This window comes from Perna viridis, chromosome 1 (genome assembly GCF_037379345.1).
Source record: "Perna viridis isolate PV_CMFRI_1.1 ecotype Kerala chromosome 1, ASM3737934v1, whole genome shotgun sequence".
In the NCBI taxonomy this organism is placed as follows: domain Eukaryota; kingdom Metazoa; phylum Mollusca; class Bivalvia; order Mytilida; family Mytilidae; genus Perna; species Perna viridis.
The window spans coordinates 10,704,186-10,725,261 of record NC_142445.1 but is presented as its reverse complement, the minus strand read 5'-3'; the positions used below and the strand labels follow the sequence as shown (position 1 = coordinate 10,725,261).

General features: G+C 32.5%; 2 protein-coding genes across 2 annotated transcripts in view; one reads left to right on the top strand and one right to left on the bottom strand.

Annotated features, from left to right (window-relative positions):
* The window catches only part of LOC148627219 (NACHT and WD repeat domain-containing protein 2-like), a 54,324-nt gene extending 42,376 nt beyond the window's left edge, over nt 1–11,948 (top strand). The window contains exons 25-28 of the mRNA XM_088569784.1: nt 4,465–4,617; nt 5,525–5,691; nt 6,471–6,615; nt 7,612–11,948. Coding sequence (XP_088425910.1) covers nt 4,465–4,617; nt 5,525–5,691; nt 6,471–6,615; nt 7,612–7,748 — 602 coding nt within the window. The 3' untranslated portion in view covers nt 7,749–11,948. The remainder of the gene's footprint in view (nt 1–4,464; nt 4,618–5,524; nt 5,692–6,470; nt 6,616–7,611) is intronic.
* A 430-nt stretch (nt 11,949–12,378) lies between these two features.
* On the bottom strand, nt 12,379–14,663 carry LOC148627218 (uncharacterized). Its single transcript, XM_088569800.1, has 2 exons — nt 14,480–14,663; nt 12,379–13,874 (listed from the first exon to the last, which is right to left on the bottom strand). The coding sequence occupies exons 1-2, from the start codon at nt 14,538–14,540 to the stop codon at nt 12,991–12,993; spliced, it is 945 nt and encodes a 314-aa protein (XP_088425926.1). The 5' UTR covers nt 14,541–14,663; the 3' UTR covers nt 12,379–12,990.
* Between the last annotated feature and the right edge of the window lie 6,413 nt (nt 14,664–21,076).

Below are 21,076 nucleotides of genomic sequence, written 5' to 3'. Positions count from 1 at the left end.
TTACTTTCAAAAATCTTCTCAGAAACTACTGTACTGAATTCAATGAAAGTTAAAATTTTTGTTTTTTAGGGTATCCTAAACAAAATGACTGTTTGGATTTTTGATTGGTTCAAAAGCATGACTGCTGTTACTGAAAATAGCATATATCCCCAAAATCATTAGGTTTAGCCACTATCTTTCAATTGCTGAAATGGTCCTTATTATAAGGACTACTAAAGTCTCCTGGGATCAAAGTTTTCAGACAACTCCATGTAAGAGTTATTGCCCTTGAAAGGCAAAAAAATTATGTTTTTAGCAGTTCTCAGCCAATACCTTGAAAACTATAATGGAAATAATGAAACTTTCAATGCCGAAATGATCCTAATGATAAGTCTTACCAAAGTCTTCTAGGAGTCAAAATTGTCAGACAACTCCTTGTTAGAGTTATTGCCCTTGAAAGGCAAAAATTTAACCACATGAGCAATTCAGGCTCTTGGCAATCTTTTGTATATGAGACTGAATTTCTCCAGAATCTTGTAAATAATAAAAAAAGAAGCTAAATCCTTTAACTTTACATAGAGATATATTGTTGATAATATTGTTAACAGCCCTTCGTTTGGTCAGTGGTCACAATCAGTATATCCACCAGAGATCCAGACTACAGAAGCTGCTTGTTCAGCATTTTTCTCAGACTTGCATCTCCAATTTGACATCTGTGTTCATCTCAGCACAAGATTTATGATGAAAGAGACGACTTTATTTTAGTATCATAAATTTTCCTTACCTGTGCAGCAATATCCCTTCATCTCCTGCTTATGGTGTTTATATTTCACAATTTGTTTGCTTCGCTAGTGCAAATACTAACTACTCAGATTTCTTTAAAGCCATAAATATCTGTGTTACAGACTCTTGAATCAGGGGTATGAGGAAATGCGTCTTATTTTGTTTGTTCGTCCGAGCAGCAATATTTCAGCTATATTCAGACGATAGGAAATGCGTCTTAAAAAGGTCTCTTACCAAATTCTTTTTTAGATATCAGTCCTTGGTTTAAAATACGCAGTATCTTCTAAAACAATGAGTAATGATAGTTTTTTTTGTAAATTGTTCTTTGTGCTGATATGACTGTTAATTTACTAAGTATGACAATATAGCATGCAAATCACCACTGGTATATTCATGCCGCAATGGAAGAGGGAGGTTTAGCATGCTGTAAAACCTAGATATAACCCACCATTTCGTTTGAAATGCCTGTGCTAAGTCAGAACCATTGCGTTACCAGCTGTTTTGGTGGTGTAATATCTATTTTGGCAGATTTATTTTGGATGACTGGATTATGAATCAAATCAGTGTTCGGTAATTTTGTTGTTACCCTTATTTACTTAAAACAAAAGTCATAGAAATATTCCGAGATTCTCACCCATCATTTTTCAAAATTAGGGTCAGGTGGATGGGCAAATTTTATTTTTTATATTTTATCAATTGAAGTGAAAAATACTGTCGATGTCAAAGAAATGGACCTAAATTGGGAAAATTTTTCAGGGAGGGCGAAAATATGAGGTTGGGAGGGGAATGAGATTCTGGGGTATTTTTTCATTTTGGCCTTTTGTTTTTCATTGCACAATCATCTATCCAAAGTTTGCAGTGTTTATGTTTCTCTCCATTTTTAATGGTTCTGGTATTCCATAAAATCTCCTCATTCTCTCCTCTATCGTTTACACCTCTGATAGCTTGACAAGATGACATAATAATTAAATATTGAAAGAAAAATCTTGATGTGTTAGTTACTCCTCATTAAACCCATACAGTAAGAATGAGGTAGCAATAAGTTGATTTGACATTTCAGAGCATTATTGTTAACAACTGTAAACAGTAAATCTTGTTTAACAACAATTCTTTCAAATGAGGTGATTTATAGTGGTTTCTTTTCCTATAACTTGTCGTTTCACAATAACTGATATCAAAATTCAGTGTGTTTGCTGCTCATTTCTTATTCTTTAAAAAAACATGAGAGGTTTTATGTTTATAAAACACAAAACTGTTTTACCCAAACTTGTTTCTTATTACTTTAATTTGGCATTTTTGAATTGTTTACCATTATTAAGGTAATATTTACAAGTGTGTCAAAATCTCACATCATCTCATTGAGGTTTTGAACATTTGATCCCATCATTGATGTACTACCTTGAATGACATTATTTGATCCCATCATTGATGTACTACCCTGAATGACATTATTTGATCCCTTCATTGATGTACTACCCTGAATGACATTATTTGATCCCATCATTGATGTACTACCCTGAATGACATTATTTGATCCCATCATTGATGTACTACCTTGAATGACATTATTTGATCCCATCATTGATGTACTACCCTGAATGACATTATTTGATCCCATCATTGATGTACTACCCTGAATGACATTATTTGATCCCATCATTGATGTACTACCCTGAATGACATTATTTGATCCCATCATTGATGTACTACCCTAAATGACATTATTTGATCCCATCATTGATGTACATGTACTATCTTGAATGACATTTTATTTGCTGTAGGTTGATGTTGTTCATTTCGACATTTTTGTCTATATTTATGTTATTAAGAGGGTGTCAATGCAAAAACTAGGCTGTGGGTTGCACATGACAAATTTTGTTTAAAAAAAAATCATTCATTTCATATCACAATCACATCCTTTCTCGAAGTTGAATTTTGTTTTTTGATTAACTGCAATGATTACAGAGAAAAAATAGAAAGCATTGAAATTCATCAAAAAAGGAAATTACTCAAAATTTGGTTGTTTTGTTAATGAACTGTAAATTCATTACATTGGAACAAAAAATTCAGTGGGAAAAAATTGCCCTGTACCAACAATATCATAGGATCTGCCTGATTTTTATGTTGATAGCTACTTAAAAGAAGTTCCGTAAGTAAGAATTATGGAAAAATTAAAATTATAAGAGATTATGCTGGCATCAGAAGAGTTATCTCCCTTAAAAGAAAAAAATGAAGCATTCCATTTTATTTTTTTACTTGAATCTATAACAAGTGACAAAACATATTAAATTGTGATAATTCTTGCATTAAAGGCTTGAAGTTTACAGAAATTAGGATATTCTGTCAATTTTGTACTTTCTGGTCAATTTTTGGTCATAACTTTGGCAAGGAAATGGTGTCCATACCCAAGAAACAGCTTCATAATTCAGTGATTTCATTCAATATTACATAGTTTATCATATGTGAGAATGTAAAGTTTTTATTTATGTGGACATAGTTTTCTGGATGTAAATGTGTCTGAAATTTACAATTCTCTTCAGTTTCTATTAAATGATGTATAATTGTGGTGACTTCAAACAATGAACAAATGCCGTAAAACATTATATTTTATTATAAAGTGTAACCTGTTTAAACCAAACCACTTTGGGAATTTAGAATTGGTTTGATTTAGACAGGTATACTGTTTTACAAGGTTTAAAATATATTTTATTTGATATAAAGGTACTTTTATATTGTCTGGTTTAGGAAAATTTTCACATTATTCAGGGCCCTGTTTAGACAGGTTTTCAGATTATTCAGGGTTCTGTTTAGACAGGTTTTACAGTTTTATATATTTCACTGTTATGAACAATTGTATGTTGCTACATAGCCTGATGCCCCTACACCTTTTCAAGCTTGAATTTGCAGAGCATTTTGTATGAAACTATTGCAGTTTTACCAAGTAATCTCCCACAACTACAGAGGTATATAATGATTATAGGGTCTGTCCCCAGGTCATATCAACAACTCTAAAACTGCTGAATAGAATTTGATGAAACTTTCACAAATTCTTCATCACATGATGCCACTGTCCTCCTTTTATGTTTTTTTTTCTTCTGAACGAATTAAAGGGTTTCCTATATGGTGTCTTGGTCTGGAGAAGAAAGTAGGGGGTAGCACCCAGTGTTTTCTAGTTAAGGTTTTTTTTTAATTCTACCCTCACTTGCAAATTGTGGGGTATAAACTGATAGGGGTGTTCATTCTCCCTTCCATCCCTCTGTTACACATGGAGGAACCCATCTCTTACCTGTTACTCCTCCCACACTACAGAATGGAATTGATTGAAACTTTCCCAGAATCTTTATTACATGTTTGTGTTGTGCATCTCTTATTTTAGATTTTGATCTGAATCAATTTGGGGATTTCACATAGCAAAACATGGAGTTTGTCATTTGTTAATATGCTGACATGGGGGACTTCGCTCTTATCCATTACTCATCTTATATCACTCAATGGAATTGAATGAAACTTTCACAGAATCTTTATTACAAATTTCCATTGTGCACTTCTTATTTTGCTTTTCGATCCAAATCAAAATGGATGTTAAAAGGTGCATGTTATCAAATGGGGGTAGTGGGGGTATTCATTTAGTGAGCTTTGCTCAGTTTTTCTAGTTTTAAACTGATTTTTAGTTCTACTAAAATTAATAATCAATCATTACAGATAAGTTAATGGAGCTGGAAGATGTGGAGTTGATCAAAAAGATGAAGAAGAGAGATAACTCCCTTGATGTTGAGAATATGCTTCTGCTAAATGATGATACAATATTTTCATCTCATGATGATAAACTTTTGAGAGTGTGGTCAACACGAACAGGTAAGGAAGGAAAGGTTGTAGTTAAATGGGGGGGTCGCTAAAGATAAACTTTTGAGAGTGTGGTCCACACGAACAGGTAAGGAAGGAAAGGTTGTACTTAAATGAGGGGTAGCTAAAAAAAAAATTGGGTTGTTATTTTGCAAATTAGTATTGGATATTTGAAAATTATCTAGATGGTTTTTGGGTTCTCCCTGGATAAAATTATGATATATACACTTTCATGGTAAAGACGAGGAAGGGCCTTTATATAATCTGAATATAGTGTGCATTATCTCATTTCATTTACTGTCTAACAAGAAAACCAAATGTCAGTTTGTCCTATTTTACCAATTTTAAAGTGCATTTGGAATAACTGGACTTAAGCTCAAAATTTCCTAGAAAAGCAATTCCAGTTCTAAAATTTGATATGTATTTGTTAGAATCTGAAATAAATTTTTTATAAGCCCATCTTTACAGAGGAAACTTATAACTTATAATGATTATCTATTGTGCCTTTGTTGATAGGCTTGGAAAAAATTATTAAAAACTTTTGTGAACTGTTTTTATGCATTGACACATATTTTGATATTTAAGTAATTCTTATGTTGAATTTTAGAGTTTGTTTTGGCTGTCTTTACATACTAGTATGTTATATTTGTCATTGTATGTATTAATGGCAACCTGAACAAGGTTTTGACTAACAAGTTGACTGAACATTCCAATATGAAGTGTACTTGGTTTGCACTGTGGCTTTAGATTCTTTGAGTTTCTACAGTTATAGAGAACAAATGAACACACTGGTGCAGATTATTGATAAATTATTAATTATGTAATAAACTTAGATCTATAAAAATGGCATATTAAAAACAAAACTAATCTGACATAAATGTGACGTTTTCTGGTGTATAAATTACATACATATTTTCAGGATCCCTCTTGCAGAGAATAAAAGGACACCGTTCAAATTTAGTATCTCTGTATTTTACTCCTGAGTCACCTTATATTCTTACCTATGGAGAGTTCGAGGAACAGACACTGTTTGTATGGAATAAGATCACTTTCAAATTGGTTGCTTCTTTCAAGTTGGATGAATCGGTAATTTATATTAGTATTTCTAGCAGTATTAGTTTAATACAAGAAATTTAAACACAGTGAAAATTTAATAGTATTTTCCCTCTCAAACCGCCAAAAAATCCTACACAAAAATTTCAACACATACAGTATTTGAGCTTTTTGTTTAATGACATTTTTAATTGCTTTGACATTTTGGTTCTTTTTCTTGAGGTGGCATTAGCTCAAATTATAGATTTATGACCTTGGTAATTTTTCATGTTTATTGAATTTCATTCAAAATAGGATGACTTGTCAATAATAAAGCCTTGGTGGACTTGATTTTTACTAACCCCTGTAATGTTGACAATTTATTTTCAGAAGGAAATTTTAGTAAAAATCATAGATCTAGGCATTGCCTGGATTTTACTGGTTTGATCAAGAAAACAAAAAAAAATATTTAGGGGTCTTCATTCATGCATAGGGTAATCATATTTTAATTAGATATAGCAGAGTGGTCAAGTGGTTAAAACACAAAACTTATAATCACAAGGTCGACAATGTTGTGTGTTATAGGATCACATGTGTCCAGGTTTCCAGGCATCTACCATAGCCTGGGTTTTAAATGATTTCCCAATCTGGAATATTGGGCTTTCCTCCTCAACAAGCCTTGCCACCATGAACCTGGAATATTGAGCTAAATGTTCATAAATCTCACCCTTCAGTTAATCAGCTCTTCCAAAACTTTATCTTTGTCGTAGGAGGATAAAACCAAAGTGTTTCAGTTGTAATTGAAAGAAGTAATTTATGTGAGTAAATTGTAGGTGAATAAGATTACCTGGTGTGAGGATGGCCTTTCATTTATAACTGCAAACACCTGGAAAGATAAATGCCCAACCAGATGGATGCTTCATGGCAAAGATTTGCCTGCACCTAAAGATGATCTTCCTGAGAATTTCATTTCAACCAGTAAGTACATCTTTCTGTCCATGCAGAATATAGAATATTTCAATTGTGTTTTTAACTTGAAGGGAGGATGTGTTTTTTTTGTTTGTTTTTTATCTTTTAGACCCTTTCGTATTTACTGTGGGTTTGTCTATTGGCATGCATGACTTATTTCTGAGAGAAAGTTCTTGGGGTAGAACAAAACAGTATTTCTTGTGGAAGTATATATTGGGCATGCATAGTATTGAAACGCTAGGGTATATTAATCCCAGAAATTAGAGGAAGGGATCTTAAGGGGTGTAGCATAGGTCCCTAATGGCATTGCTGAAGGGGATTTTGTCAGCCTGTCTGCTTGTCCATCATACATATTTCTGGACTTTTTTCAACGCACATGAAGATTTGAAATGATTTTTTTTGTATACGAGTCTTTTAAGATAAATTAGGAATTTTTGACAATCAGGTAAGTTCAACATATTTTTCCACAGCTTCTATAACACTTGCTCTACCATATAAAGATGTTCTACTTCAATGTTTTTTTATGAATGAAGGACCTTGGATTTTGTAGATTTCATAAAATTATAAAATCTTCTTAACTATGTTCTGAACTCTTCATGGCAGGTATTTGGTATTCCAATGTATATATACTGGTCACAGTTATGATTAAGTTGGGTTCTTGTTTACAGGCTTTCAACTTAGTAGATTTAAAAATAGATACACTCTTCCTTTGTTGATTAACAGATATTGAGATGATTCTTTGTATTTGATTGTATCATTTCATGTAAAATAGATGCACTTTTTTTTAAAGTGAAATGTTGTCTTTGTGTCCAGTAATTGCCAAGTGGGAAACACCTTTCATTCATTCATTTCAAATATGAAAGTATAATATTTAAGTATTTAAAAATCATTGTCCAATAAATTCTGCAAAGTGTTCCATTGTTTCCCTCTGTGGCACATAGACTACAAGATTTTATCTATAAATTTGTGACATTTCAAGTCAACATAACCTTATAAATGTTTCAGTTGCTGGTGACAACATACCAACCTTGACCTTTAAGAAGATTAACCATGACCCTAATGACCTTGACCAAGAAGATGAGTGTCCTGAAACCGATGATGATGATGATGATGAGGAGGAGGAGGAGGACACGGATAATTAATAGTTAGAAGGAACAGACAGTTGGGCATTGCTTTAATGGGGTTGTTCCATGTTTGTCTAGTTAACAAATATTAAGTTTAAAACCTTTATACAATAGTTAGCAATTTGACCTGTTTTGACTATACTCTGTACTAAGAGTGATTTAAGCTGATTTTTTCAAATCATTTAAAGAAAGAAGTTATCTTATGTTTACTATTCATACAAGTGAACTGAATATTTTTATTTACCTCCATTCTCAGGAATAAAATTAATACAGAAGTTCAGAATTACATATTTTGACTACTGCTGTCACTTAAAATAGAAATTTGTTAAATAAAATGAATTAAAATATAGCATGGAATAAAATCTATGATGAGTCCTATCTTAATTACGTATTGTTAGTTTATCAAAGAAGAGAGGTAGCTATTATCCTTCACTGGTTATGTATATTTTTTTGTGTAATGTAGATTTTTCATTGATAATTATTATAGTATCTAGACAATTACTAACAGATATTGTAACATTGACTATCTCTGCCAGAAAAAATTTTTTTAAATGAATTTCTCCTGTCATTTCACGGTTAAACCCCAATGTTGACCATTGCATGTACTCATTATGATTATGGACTTTGAAGTTAGATATAATTTTTTTAGCTCACTGTCCCGTAGGGCCGTATGAGCTATTGCCATCACTTGGCATCCATTGTTGTCATGATCAGTCTTTGTCATTAACAATTTTTCAAAACTCTTCTCTGATACTACTGTACCAGTTAAACCGAAATTTGGAATGAATGTTCCCTATAACTCATGTAGGCATCCGTCAAAATGACACTGTTACTAAAGATAGAACATATATCTTCAAAATATTCTGACATGGGGTAATAGTTTCAGCATAATGAGATCTATATGTAGTCAAATGTTCATTGTTCTTTAGATGTGAGTGTTGAGAATTTTTATCCAAGAAAAAACATGGCTGTTTTTACAAAAATGGAATGTTGCTTATCAAGCAAAGTGAGCGATTCAGGCTCTTTAGAGCCTCTAGTTTTTCTTTGCTAATTTGATCTCTATACCATCACTATGTGTTATTCTGCAACTTTATGATTTCATGGACATATAGCTTGTTTACTATGGTAATAATTCTGGTTACTATGGTAATAATTCTGGTTACTATGGTAATAATTCTGGTTACTGTGGTAATGATATACTCAGGGTGCTAAATCATTTACATTCAATGCACAAACACCTCTCTTGCATTTGTTTGTAAAGTCATTTTATTTTGACTTCATTTTTAATCTTGAAACCAATACAAAATAGGCCTTTTCATGCTAAGTCTATTAGCATGCTCACTATACACATCCCTGAGATAGTGCTTGGTTAAAACAAAAGAATTTTCCTTGCAGAAGTGTATATTGTGCATGCTCCATGCATGCTCATCTACTAACCCAGAGATAGCATGAAAGGTTTATTTTTTATGTCACTTCAAGTAACTCCAAAGATTGTCATTGTCATCTAAGGTTAAGGTGACTGTTGTTAGCCACAAAGTTGCCTGGTCATATAATGACTTTCCTGTTTGTCATTATTCTGATAGTCTGCAGCAAACAGTATCTTACTAGCAAATATTGAGTAGCTTTTGGAATTTGTACCTTGATATTTTAGTGTTCAAGTTGACATTTTGTTCTTCTTTACTGACATTTTAGAAAACTGTAAATCTTGGACTTTATTTAATGAAATTTATCCTTTGGACTTACTGTACATTTTAATTAGAAACTGTAGTTCTGTTATTATATTTACACTATCAGAATGGTGTGTCAAACACTAATTAGAGATCTTGCAAACTTGAAAAAATAGTTTAATAATGATCCATACTGCTCTGAGAAATACTTTTGCTACAGGGTCAGTTGTGTGGCTCTGATATACATAGTTTTTGTTTCTTGTTTCTTTTGAAAGTTACTTATTGCTAAGAAGTTGAACATTTTCACATTTGACCTTTAGGTATTTTAGATCTGTAGATGTTAAGTTTCTATAACAACCTAACAATAGAAAACTTTTTTTCTCCTTAAGTTTTGAGAAGGAAGTTTTAATTTACTGGTACTTGAGGTAGCATTCAATATCGGATTTTTTTTCTTATTTTCTCAATGCAAGAGCTATGATATTTTGCTAATCTGTGATATTAATATCTTTGTATTTTTGTTAATATTTTATTTTTACACTGAAATTTTTGTTCCATATTTGGTATACATATGTTTTTTATTACATGAATCACTTATTTATTGTTGTTCTTGTTAATCATTGTGTGTCATGTGTAGATTGATAGCAAATTTGAAAATTCCTTGGGTTCTGATTGTGAATGATGGGAATAATACAATATATTTTGGAAGTTCTGATGGGAAAAAGTCTATATTTCTATAATTTACCTTTTTTAGAGGTTATATGTCAACATGTATTATCCAAACAACCCTTGTTATACTCTGTTTGAAGCCCCATTTGTATGTTATTCTTTCATTGTTGATGAAAGTATGGAATATTCTTTATTATACAAGAAATCAAGACCACTTTTAGGTTTTTTTTAGATATAGTGAATAATCATGGTGTGAAGTAACCATTCTTATTTAGTTTCATATTAAATCTCAAATTGGGAAATTACTAAAATTCACCCTACAAATATTTAGATATAATTATTTAAAAATAAAGTGGCCTAAAATCCAAGTTTTGAAGAAATTCTTAGTTTTAGATTTAAATGAAACTGATCCAGTCCAAATTGGAGCATTAAGTTTTCTGAAGAAATTTGACTACAAATCACCTGTCCTTACTGAACATTTCTTTGGTTGTAGACTGAGTCACCTTCTGGTTGCTTTGTGGCAGATAGTTTTAACAGGGGGGTTGAAAATATAAAATATATTGTAGAACTATCTATGAGATAAGCAGTTCTAATAATTAAACTAGTATCCTTTTTAGGTTAAGTACATTTATCAATGTGCAAACTAAATGGCAGTTTTTGGTGTTCTAAAGTTATACTAGTTTCTTAGTTGTAATGAATAATTGTAAAAATTATGCTATAAAAGAAATTGACTACTTTCAGCTATTGATAGTTTTCTCCAGATGTTAACTACACCCTTTACCACTTACCACTTAGTGTACTACTAACTGTGGTAGAAATCTCACTTTAGGGACTATTCCTTTTAACCTTCAATATACTACTGACTTACAAATTATTATATGGTATCAACAAGTGCCTGCTACCCAAGTGTCATATGAATTACAATGCTTATAAGATGAATTGTACATTGAAACCTGTCTAAACTGAACCCCTTTTGGACTTTGAAATTTGTTTGGTTTAGACAGGTGTTTAGTTTACCAAGGTTCAAAATACATAAACACTGATAGAGTGTCTGGTTTAGACAGGTATGAAGATTATTTAGGGTTTTATTAAGACAGGTCTTCAGATAATTCATGGTTTTGTTTAGACAGGTATGAAGATTATTTAGTGTTTTGTTTAGACAGGTTTCAATGTTGTTGTTAGGAATATAGTATTCCAGGCTTATAATTTGCTCCAGCTAGCTGTAATTGGCTTATTTTAAGTTGTTACCATTATTTAAAATCAGAATGTATATAATCCCATGCAAGTAATCCAGTAAGTCACTGTCTTCACAAATTTAAAGCCAAAGATATCACCTTTTGTGAAAATTTAAAGATTTAGGGTTTTTGACTTGTGATCAAGAAAAAGGGGGAGGCATGTCAGACATAAATTTTTAAAAACAGAAAATGATTATTTTTAAAGGCTATCTCTTTATTAATATTGTTAAAAAACAAGTCATGATTGATTTTTTTTATTTGAAAAGTCAGAAAAAGTTCTTTGCAAATATTTAATGCATTTAAGTATGGTAGAATATTGTCACTTTTTTGCATGTGCAACTTGGTTACCCTATATTTAAAAATCAAATATTTAAAAAAGTGCTTGTCACATTTCACTGAAACTTTGCAAATGCATTCAGTATGTGTATAGGAAGACACTTGTATAGTTATTTATTTTTTCTAAGACAGAAATTGACTCTTTAACTCCTATGGTATGGTGTATGGGTACATGATACAGGTACTTTAAGTTGACCAATTAAACCATTCATAATATTTATGATAATAGATCTGTTTTAGATACTTTGTTCTTTTGTAGGATTTGTTAACTTTATTATATTGTTACTTTTAGTTAATAAAAATATATCTTTAAATAGTTTATATGCAAGACATAAGCCTACCATTTATGAGATAATATGACTCCTAATAAAATTAACAACTAGAAACAAACATGAAATAGGACATCTCCTGGCATTATATTTGTTTTGAAATTGTCATGTGTTTGCAGGTAGTATACCAAAACCAGTACGTATTTATACTCCCACTATAGTGGTTGTTATATTGGAATCATCTTATCCATACATATATCATCCGAAATTCCTCACATGATTTCAAATTGACTGAAAAGGGGGAGGGGTAACGTCCATGGCCACCCTTTCAGGTCTCGCAGGGGTAGCCCAATTTTTGTAGGATTTAAATTATTCACGTGAGCTATTGTCATCACTTGGCGTCTATCATCGTCATCGTCGTGTGAGCTTTTCAGTGCCATCACATTGCGTGGCAGCGTCGTCGTCGTTGTTAATGTTTTTAAACACTACTGGACCAAACTTGGTATGAATGGTTTTTTTAAGGATATTCTGCCAAGAACTGTTGATGCAGTTATTGGTCCATCGAGAACATGGCTGCCGTTAATAAAAATAGAACATAGTTGTCAGGCAGCAGTTTTTGCATATATATATCTCTTAAACCCTGAGGATAAGCCGAATTCTAACATTGGGGTAAAAGTGTTCAGCATATCTATCTGTGGTCAAATTTTCATGTAAAGCTGTAAACCCATGATGAAGGTGTTGCCCGTTTTTTGACGTTTTACGCTATTTTACTTTAAAAATCTTATGCTAAGACTCCACGGTACCAATTGGAACCGAACTTTGAATGTTCTTTTGGGTACTCTGCCTACAACTCGTGTGGATATTCTCAATCCGTCCAAAACTAGGCAGCTGTTACTTAAAATAGAACATAGGGGTTAGACAGCAGTTTTAGTTTATACCTCCAAAACCGTTAGGTTTACCCAAACCCTGATTTGGGTAAGTGTTCAGCATTATGGTCAAATTATTTTTGTGTAAATCTTCTACGCAATTTTGGAGTTATTCCTTCTTTTTTAAGTTTTTTGCTTTTTGGAATTTTATTACATATAATTCAATAAAAGTTTGTATGATCGTTCTTTTCGGTGTCAACTTCATCATTTTCCAGTTCCGCCATTGCCTGACTAGCGTATAGTTTTTTTCCTGCATCACATGCAATAAGATATAAACCTAAATGTTTTATTGATAAAACTGTTCTCGGACGGACTATTCCATGATTGCTACAACAAACAATGGTAGAACTGGAACCATCCGATTTAATCCTATGTATCATATTACCTGACAAGTCTGCAACAAGAAATGATTCCTCTGAATCTAATGTGAAACCGTATGGACCTTTCAAATCTGATGGTTTGATCTCAAATATTATATCTCCCATTACTGTTAAGCACATAAAGGACCCTGGTCTGCTGTTTGTGACATAAATTTTCTCATTATGAATTTTTATACAGAAAATCCAACCATCTCGAATTTCGAAGATTGTTTTGCATGAGGTTCCATAGTCGTTAACTTTTAAAACACGGTTTTTAGCAGCGAAGTAAAATTCACGATTTAAATATGCTATTCCCCAAAGTCTAACAGTTTGTTCATCGTACCCATTTTGTAAGTCGTATCCAGAGTCATTGATTTCAGGTTTTGATGTCTCTGAAATCAGTTTCACTTCTATCGTTTGCAAAACTTTCTCACTTCGCATATCAACAACTTGGAACTTTGTGTGACCGACTGACGCTGCCACCAGTTTTTCGCCAACTATCGTCAATCCATAAGGTTTCTCTGCCAACAATATTTCTCTTGTCGTTCTTTCTGGGTGAGAAGCGTCAAATACGAACAAGCGGTTGTTGTAATCTGCTACCAATATGGTTTCGTTACCAATAAGCTGCATGTCTATGATTGCAAGATCTGGAAGGTTAATCTGCCGTAAACCATTATTGGGTGTGCCTGAAAAAGTGAAAGTGTGATGTAAACTTTCAGTGATTGCTGTATTAATCCGAAAGAAAATGTTATGTCCATGAACAAAATCGAGTGACTCGGTCACCTATTTTCCTTTTATTTCCCCAAGAAGTTTATGGCAAATAATTAAGTACAGATTTCCAGGAGAATTGGAGATAAAGGGTCAAGAGAATATGCTTATTCTTCTTGGTAGCAATTTACTGAAGCCACGTGACTCATAAATTTGTGTAGAGTCGTATGTCATTATAAGTGTCCTATCCCAAATGATAACGGATTGGACATAATGAGGTTGGAGTATTTTTCAGAAAAAAGCAATGAATCGATCGACACAAGCTTACTCAATCCATGTTACCAATTAATGTTGGTGTCAGTTACCTTTGTGATGGATAGTTCAGCCTGGTGCCATCGTAAAACATATCTGTTTACTACTGTAGTGTTCTGAATTTGCTTTTAATGTCGTCTGGCGTTAATATTTATAAATCAGATGCGTTGTTTATATAATTGATCTGAAAGAATGCACGTATTTTTGTCTACCTGCATTGCGGAATTAAATCTCTTTCAATATATATGTATGATAAACAAATCCAACTTACCGATGGTGGATGTTGATTGTTGCTTTAAATTTTGTTCTTCATTTTCATCGTTGTGTTGCATTCTTGATTATAAACGATAATTTGAAGTGAATTATTAATTTTGAAGTGTTCCCCATTTAACATCCGCTTGTTGAAACATAAAATTTCCTGTTGATCGATACATGAATGTTTCTATTATTGGACATGACACATAAAAATAACAATGTCAATCATTAAAAAAATTCTTGTTGTAACATCATCTATTATTGAAATCAGCATTTTAACATTAATAATTGGCAGTGAAATACTGGTGTGCTGTTTACAAGACATTCAAATTTGGAGATCAATGGGAAAATGTAATTAAGAGAAGTTGAGATGGCCAATTGTTTCATTAGTCGTTGATAGTTCCTTTATTTTCGCATAAGCAATCAAACAGAGCTTGTTAACACTACTGGTGAACCAAGCTCATTATTTTATCGTGACATTTTTTAACAAGACAAGACAAGATTTAATCGATAACCTCAGACACAAAAGGTGTACAAGAGGACAAATCACACAATACATACAATAATTACAAAACAAAAATAACGCACAATATAAAGTATCTGACGGAGGGAAGGTTGGTTTTCACAGCATTTTAGCAAGATTTCTAATATATGATGTCAATTTAATGTACAGTTCTTCATGACAAAATTCAAGAAACCTATTTATTTTATACATCTGCAAATTTATTGTATTATATTTTGGTAAATATTTATCTCGAATTTCTTTGATACTTTCATGCTTACACAAAAAGAAGTAATGGAATTCATTTCCGATTCCCTGCCCACAAAATGACATATTTTTTTTTATCTTTTGGTATCTTAGACCATCTACCTATTTCAAACGGTATTTTTAAATTGGAGTATCTCAGTTTGGCCATTTGGTGCATTTCACCTAATTTAGGTTTTAACAAACATGATTCTAAATTCTTTTTGGAATTCAAAATAAAATTCGCCTCTCGATGAGTTATTAGCATTTGAGAACCATGATTGAATGAATTGATCTTTTAACTGTCGTTCAGAAAGGGTTCTCAATACATTTCTATCCACAGGTTTTTGATCATCGCAGGTAAAAGTTAGTTCTACATCGTTTAGGACGAACTTAGCAAATGATAACCAGTTTAAGTTATTCAGATTTCTGGGATGCAGAGCAAACATTACCTTATACATGATAGATAATATTTTTTTATTGTCAGTTAGTAATTATAAAACTATTCCAACATAAAAAAAGTCTGCTTTTAATTAATATTTCCATAGGAATCTGCCGAGTTCATCATAGATCATGTAATTTGGGGTGCTATTCCTAACCGTTAACATGTTTTTTTTTTTACAAAACTGAAGGTGTAATTTCCCAAGACTATCTGTATTTTCAAAACCCGATATTTCTGAACCATATATCAAAATCGGAGTAACTAATGGGTCAAATAGTTTCAATTGTTAATCAGTGGGAATAGCAATATTTTTTTTTTATTTTCTGAAACATAATTATCTAAAATGACAGTAAATATTTTTCCTTTAATGTTCGATTTCAATAATTTTTGACACAATCCAGCCCTCCAAACAGTGTCAAAAACACTTTTGAAATCAACAAAGGTACAAAACATTTTTTTACCAAAAGAAAAATAAATACTTATTAATGAATATAGGACAAAAATGTTATCAATCGTGGAAAACCCTTTCCGAAAACCTAACTGAGCATTGGATATGAGGTCAATTTCTTCAGAAAAAAATATTCAGTCTATTATTCAGTACCGCAGAGAAAGTTTTTTCTAAAACATGAATTAAATATAATTCCTAAAACGATATCAGTTTTTTAAGTCAGCCGTTTTCTATGTCATCAGCTTGATTCAATTTTTTGAAGTGCTCATATAATGTTACGAGTGATATATTGGATTTTTTGTCCTTTTTCATTTTATTTACAGTATCATTTAAGATTTTCCATAATTCTTTTGGACCTTTTTTACGTATTATCTTTAAACAATCCTAATTTCGGGGATTTGATACATCGCATCTACCGAAAGAACTTGAGATAAAGGATACCATAGACACTGTGAAGTCAGCCTCATATCTTGACCTACACTTAGAAATCGATGGTAAAGGAAAACTATTGACCAAACTTTACGACAAACGTGATGACTTTTTATTTAGAATTGTCAACTTTCCTTTCATCTGTGGCAACATCCCTTCGGTTCCTGCGTATGGAGTGTTCATATCACAACTCATACGTTATGCCAGAGCTTGCCGAAACTACGCAGACTTTTTGTATCGCGCTAGGACTCTAACAAATAGGCTTCTGGAACAGGGTTATGTTGCTACAGGATTGAAGTCATCACTACAGAAGTTTTATGGTCGTCATCATGAACTCGTGGATCGTTATGGTGTATCCATCAGCACCATGAAAACTGATGTATTCAACGGGTCATAGTTTTCCTTTCCTCGTTTGTATACCCCGGACTTGACTTTTTATGAGCAACTCGGCGAGTGTTTCTAGAAAAGCAGAGGACGCTTACCCTACCGGTGCACCTGGTCCATGCTCCCAGTTTTTAGTGGAGTCCGAGTTGCTCATTTACTTTTGTTACGTTGTATGTATGATTTTAGTTACTTAATGTTCTTTATGTATGTCTGTTTTCCATGTCTGTTTTCCATGTCTGGTCTTTGTCCTTGGATTACATTCTTTTGATTACGCTATAACCTTGGTTCCCTTGATTACTCTTTGGACATATTGCGAGGATCATCAGCCGCTTTTTTAGTCGCCAATATTGTTAGCGATTTCTTGCACTCGTAATTTTTGTACTTAATATTCGCATATATATACATTAGCACGCCCGATATTTATGAATATTCATTGCCAGCTGCTTAAGCTGATTCATAATCTAGTTCACTGGTCAATATCATAAGCGACCCAAAAATCGTTACAACGTACCTTTTTTAAAACATATCATACACATGTCTATGTGTGTGGTTTTTTTTAGCTTGTATTAGAACTGGAAGTTTACATTAAAAGATAACGATAGGTTAGCATTGAAGTCACCAGATTTTAGAGCATATCGCATTTGTACCATTCCGGATGTTGAAAGTATGACAAAATCAGTGACAGTGAATATTTGACGATTAGCGACTTTGAAGACTTCAGTCTTTGATTGTTGAAAGTCAGCCACAGCTTTGTTTAATGTTGCTTTATGCTCTTTACCTCCCTGTTTTTCAAAATGTATTTTTTCCGTGCTTTATGAAATTTCTTTCTGGATTTTGCATGTGTTCTGTTATACCACAGTTCAAAATTTTCATGTTTATTAAATGGTTTACTTTCAACAACTTTAATAAAAGTATCGGCCGCTGCGTTTATAAAGTTTTTACCAATAAAAGACACAATGTTGTCCAATTCTAATTGAGTTGTATGGTTATTCATAGACAGCTTTTCAAGATTTAATACAGTATTTGATAACAATCCCTCAGGATCTTCCCGAACACGAATTTTGTATTCATTCTTTTTATCGGTATTCAATCTTCGATATCGATAATCAATATTTTCATCTAAACTATTTGAGGAAATGTTGTCAAGAGCTGAAAGATATACATTGAACTCCTCAATATCAAATTTTATTAAAAGTGGAAATAAAGTAAAAGATAAAATTAAATAATCAACAATACTTGAAACTCTGCATGTCTTATTACCGATGCCCCTAGTCTATGTCTGTAATTATTTGGAGCACATTTGCATTTTGACACCCTTTCTAATGGAACATTATATTCAGATAATTTCTCAGTCATACAAGTATTCTAGTATATCTATCTTCATCATCATTCAGATTAAAAATATTAACAACAATTTATCAGGTATTACAAAATCAGATAATGACCCAGTTTTTGCATTGAAATCACCCACTAACATTACATAATATTTTTTTCAGAATTTGACAAAGTAATTAACTCGTTTCGAGTTCCAAGAAAGCTTCGGCATTTGAATATTTCGAATTCTCTGGTGGTATATAAACACAACCAAAAATTAGGTCCGATTTAACTGAAAGAAAGTTTTTCGATATTTGAAACCAAAGAACAAATTCACTTTCTGTTTTGTGAAATTTTAGATGCAAGAATTTTTTGAAAATTTTAATTATTCCTCCCAATGCTCCTTTAAATTTCTTTCGGTTTTGTTGTGATGTACTCGTAACCATCTAGTATGTTTAAAACATCTAAATCTGTTGATTTTGTTTCTACAAAAATGCAAATATTATCTTTAAAAATAAAATCATTTTTTTACGTTGTTTATAACGAAAACGGGTTAGGTACATCCAAACTTTTTTCCAAAGTCCAAATCTCGAAATTTTTAATTCAAACTCGAAATTTCGAATTTGATAAAGTCGAAATTCTGCTTTTGAAAAAAAAACTTCAACTTTTATAATTTTAACTTTTTAACTTTTGAAATGTTGGAATTTTTACTTTAAATCGAAATTTCGAGATTTTAAAGGTCAAAATAATAATTTTTTGAAAACTTTCGACTTTTAGAATCTAGAAATTCCGACTTTAAACATTTTTAAATTTCGACTTTTAGAATCTCGAAATTTCAACTTTGAAGGTAGTTCCTAATTTTACTCAGATTCGATAATATCGACGACAAATCAGTTGTTACAAGTTAGTATGCTAACAAATTATTACACTTGCCTTAATATTAATAAACTGTACACATTTTGGATGAGTGTAAATCACAGTTGATTTATGATATTTGATCAAAATAAAGTTTTATGGTATGTAATACCTGTTACACGGAGCATTCTTTTCTATTAACTTGCAAAATCATAAAGACAAATATATTTTCAATTAGCTAATAGTGTTTTATATGATGTAAACATAAAATAATGAATTTTTAACATAAAAGGTAGTGTATATATATATATAGCCTAGCTGGCCGAGTGGTCTAGGGCGCTGGACTTAGTGCAGGCGGTGTTGCCATAGATGTCACGGCGGTACGAGTTCGAGTCCCGCGGAGGGAACGACCAAAAATTTGCTTCGCAAATTTGACAGTTCTAACATCGTTGGGATTTTTTCAGACCCCTCTATATATATATTACATACGGAAATAATTGGCGGGTAAATGTTCTATAATAGAAATGTATCAATTGACACTACTCGGTCATTTTCTTTACACTAAAAATAACCTCAGATGAAGAAAGGAGAATTTCTTCTTGAATAATTTGCCGGAATTGTAGTGATACGCTTTTCATTGTAGTTCCATCCACCAGATGGCACCAAAGAACACTTGTATCATTTCGATCAGATTTATTGTCATGACGTTACAACAGGCTCTTGTTTCCAATGTTTTACAAGTGGAGTACAATTACAAGTCAAGTTACATATGTAGTTTACATAGAAAGGATTCTGTTTCGGAATCTTCCAGATCCAGTTTTTGTCAAGGAAGTCTATTTATAGACTGAACTTGACTTAGAGATCGTCGGCAACCAAATTACGTAACCAGGGTAGACATTTCAACATATAACTACCAAAATAACACTCCGCGGGTTATTCTCCTTTCAAAGTTTGCATGAAGATATCGCTCCGCCACCGATCATACTCCATGTCAAATATGTGATGTTTACTTTACGTGCAACATGAGCGTGCAACGACAATAAGGCTATTTAATATGTGTAGAACTGCAAGATTTCAATGATTATATGATATTAACTATGTAAATTTTGACGCAGCGAGCTGGACTGTTTTGTCAAATTGACCCGAACATTCGCAGGGAGGAAAGCTCAATCGAGATTTGCCAATTTATTTCTCTCGATCTGACCCTTTTAATGAAGATGTTGGGAGCTTCTAATGACGGATTTGCGGAGCTGCAATGTGCACTTTTTGTGTAGTAAGTATAGATTACAATGGCGGATCCAGGGGAGGGTGCATGGGGTTGACACCCCTCCTTTTTATTGCTAAATTTCATGTTTGATTAATTTGATCCCAGGAATTTAACTTCTGTACATAAAATGCAAGCACTGTGTACATATAAAATTATGTTAATTACTACATGTACATGTACATAAATAATATAAAATGGTAAACACACATGTACATAACAGAAGTATTTAAAATAGAAAATAAACAGAATTGTTAAATTATTATGATTTCAAAGCAGACATAAACAATGTCTGTTTCAACGGTAAGGATGGAAGGTCATGTTGCATATTCATTACATTCAGTAGGTAATCTTGAACTATGAAAAAGGAGGGTTATCCAGTGAAATAAAGTAATGTACTTGTGACGCGAGTGGACACATGAGCCATGACATTACACATATACTTGTACATGTACATGTTCCTAAAATCTTAACTTCCACACCGACCATAGACTTTATTGCTTACCCTACATCACGCCCATAGCCCTATATCGCATACCCTATATCACACCCCTAAACCTGTGACACATACCGTATATCACACTCCTAGACATATCTCATACTGTATATCACACCCCTAGACCTATATTGCATTCTATATCACACCCTTTGACCTATGTTGCCAGGGGCGGATTAAGGCGGGGGGCGTGACGGACTTGCGCCCCCTAAATTTGCAAAGCATAGGTTATCAGG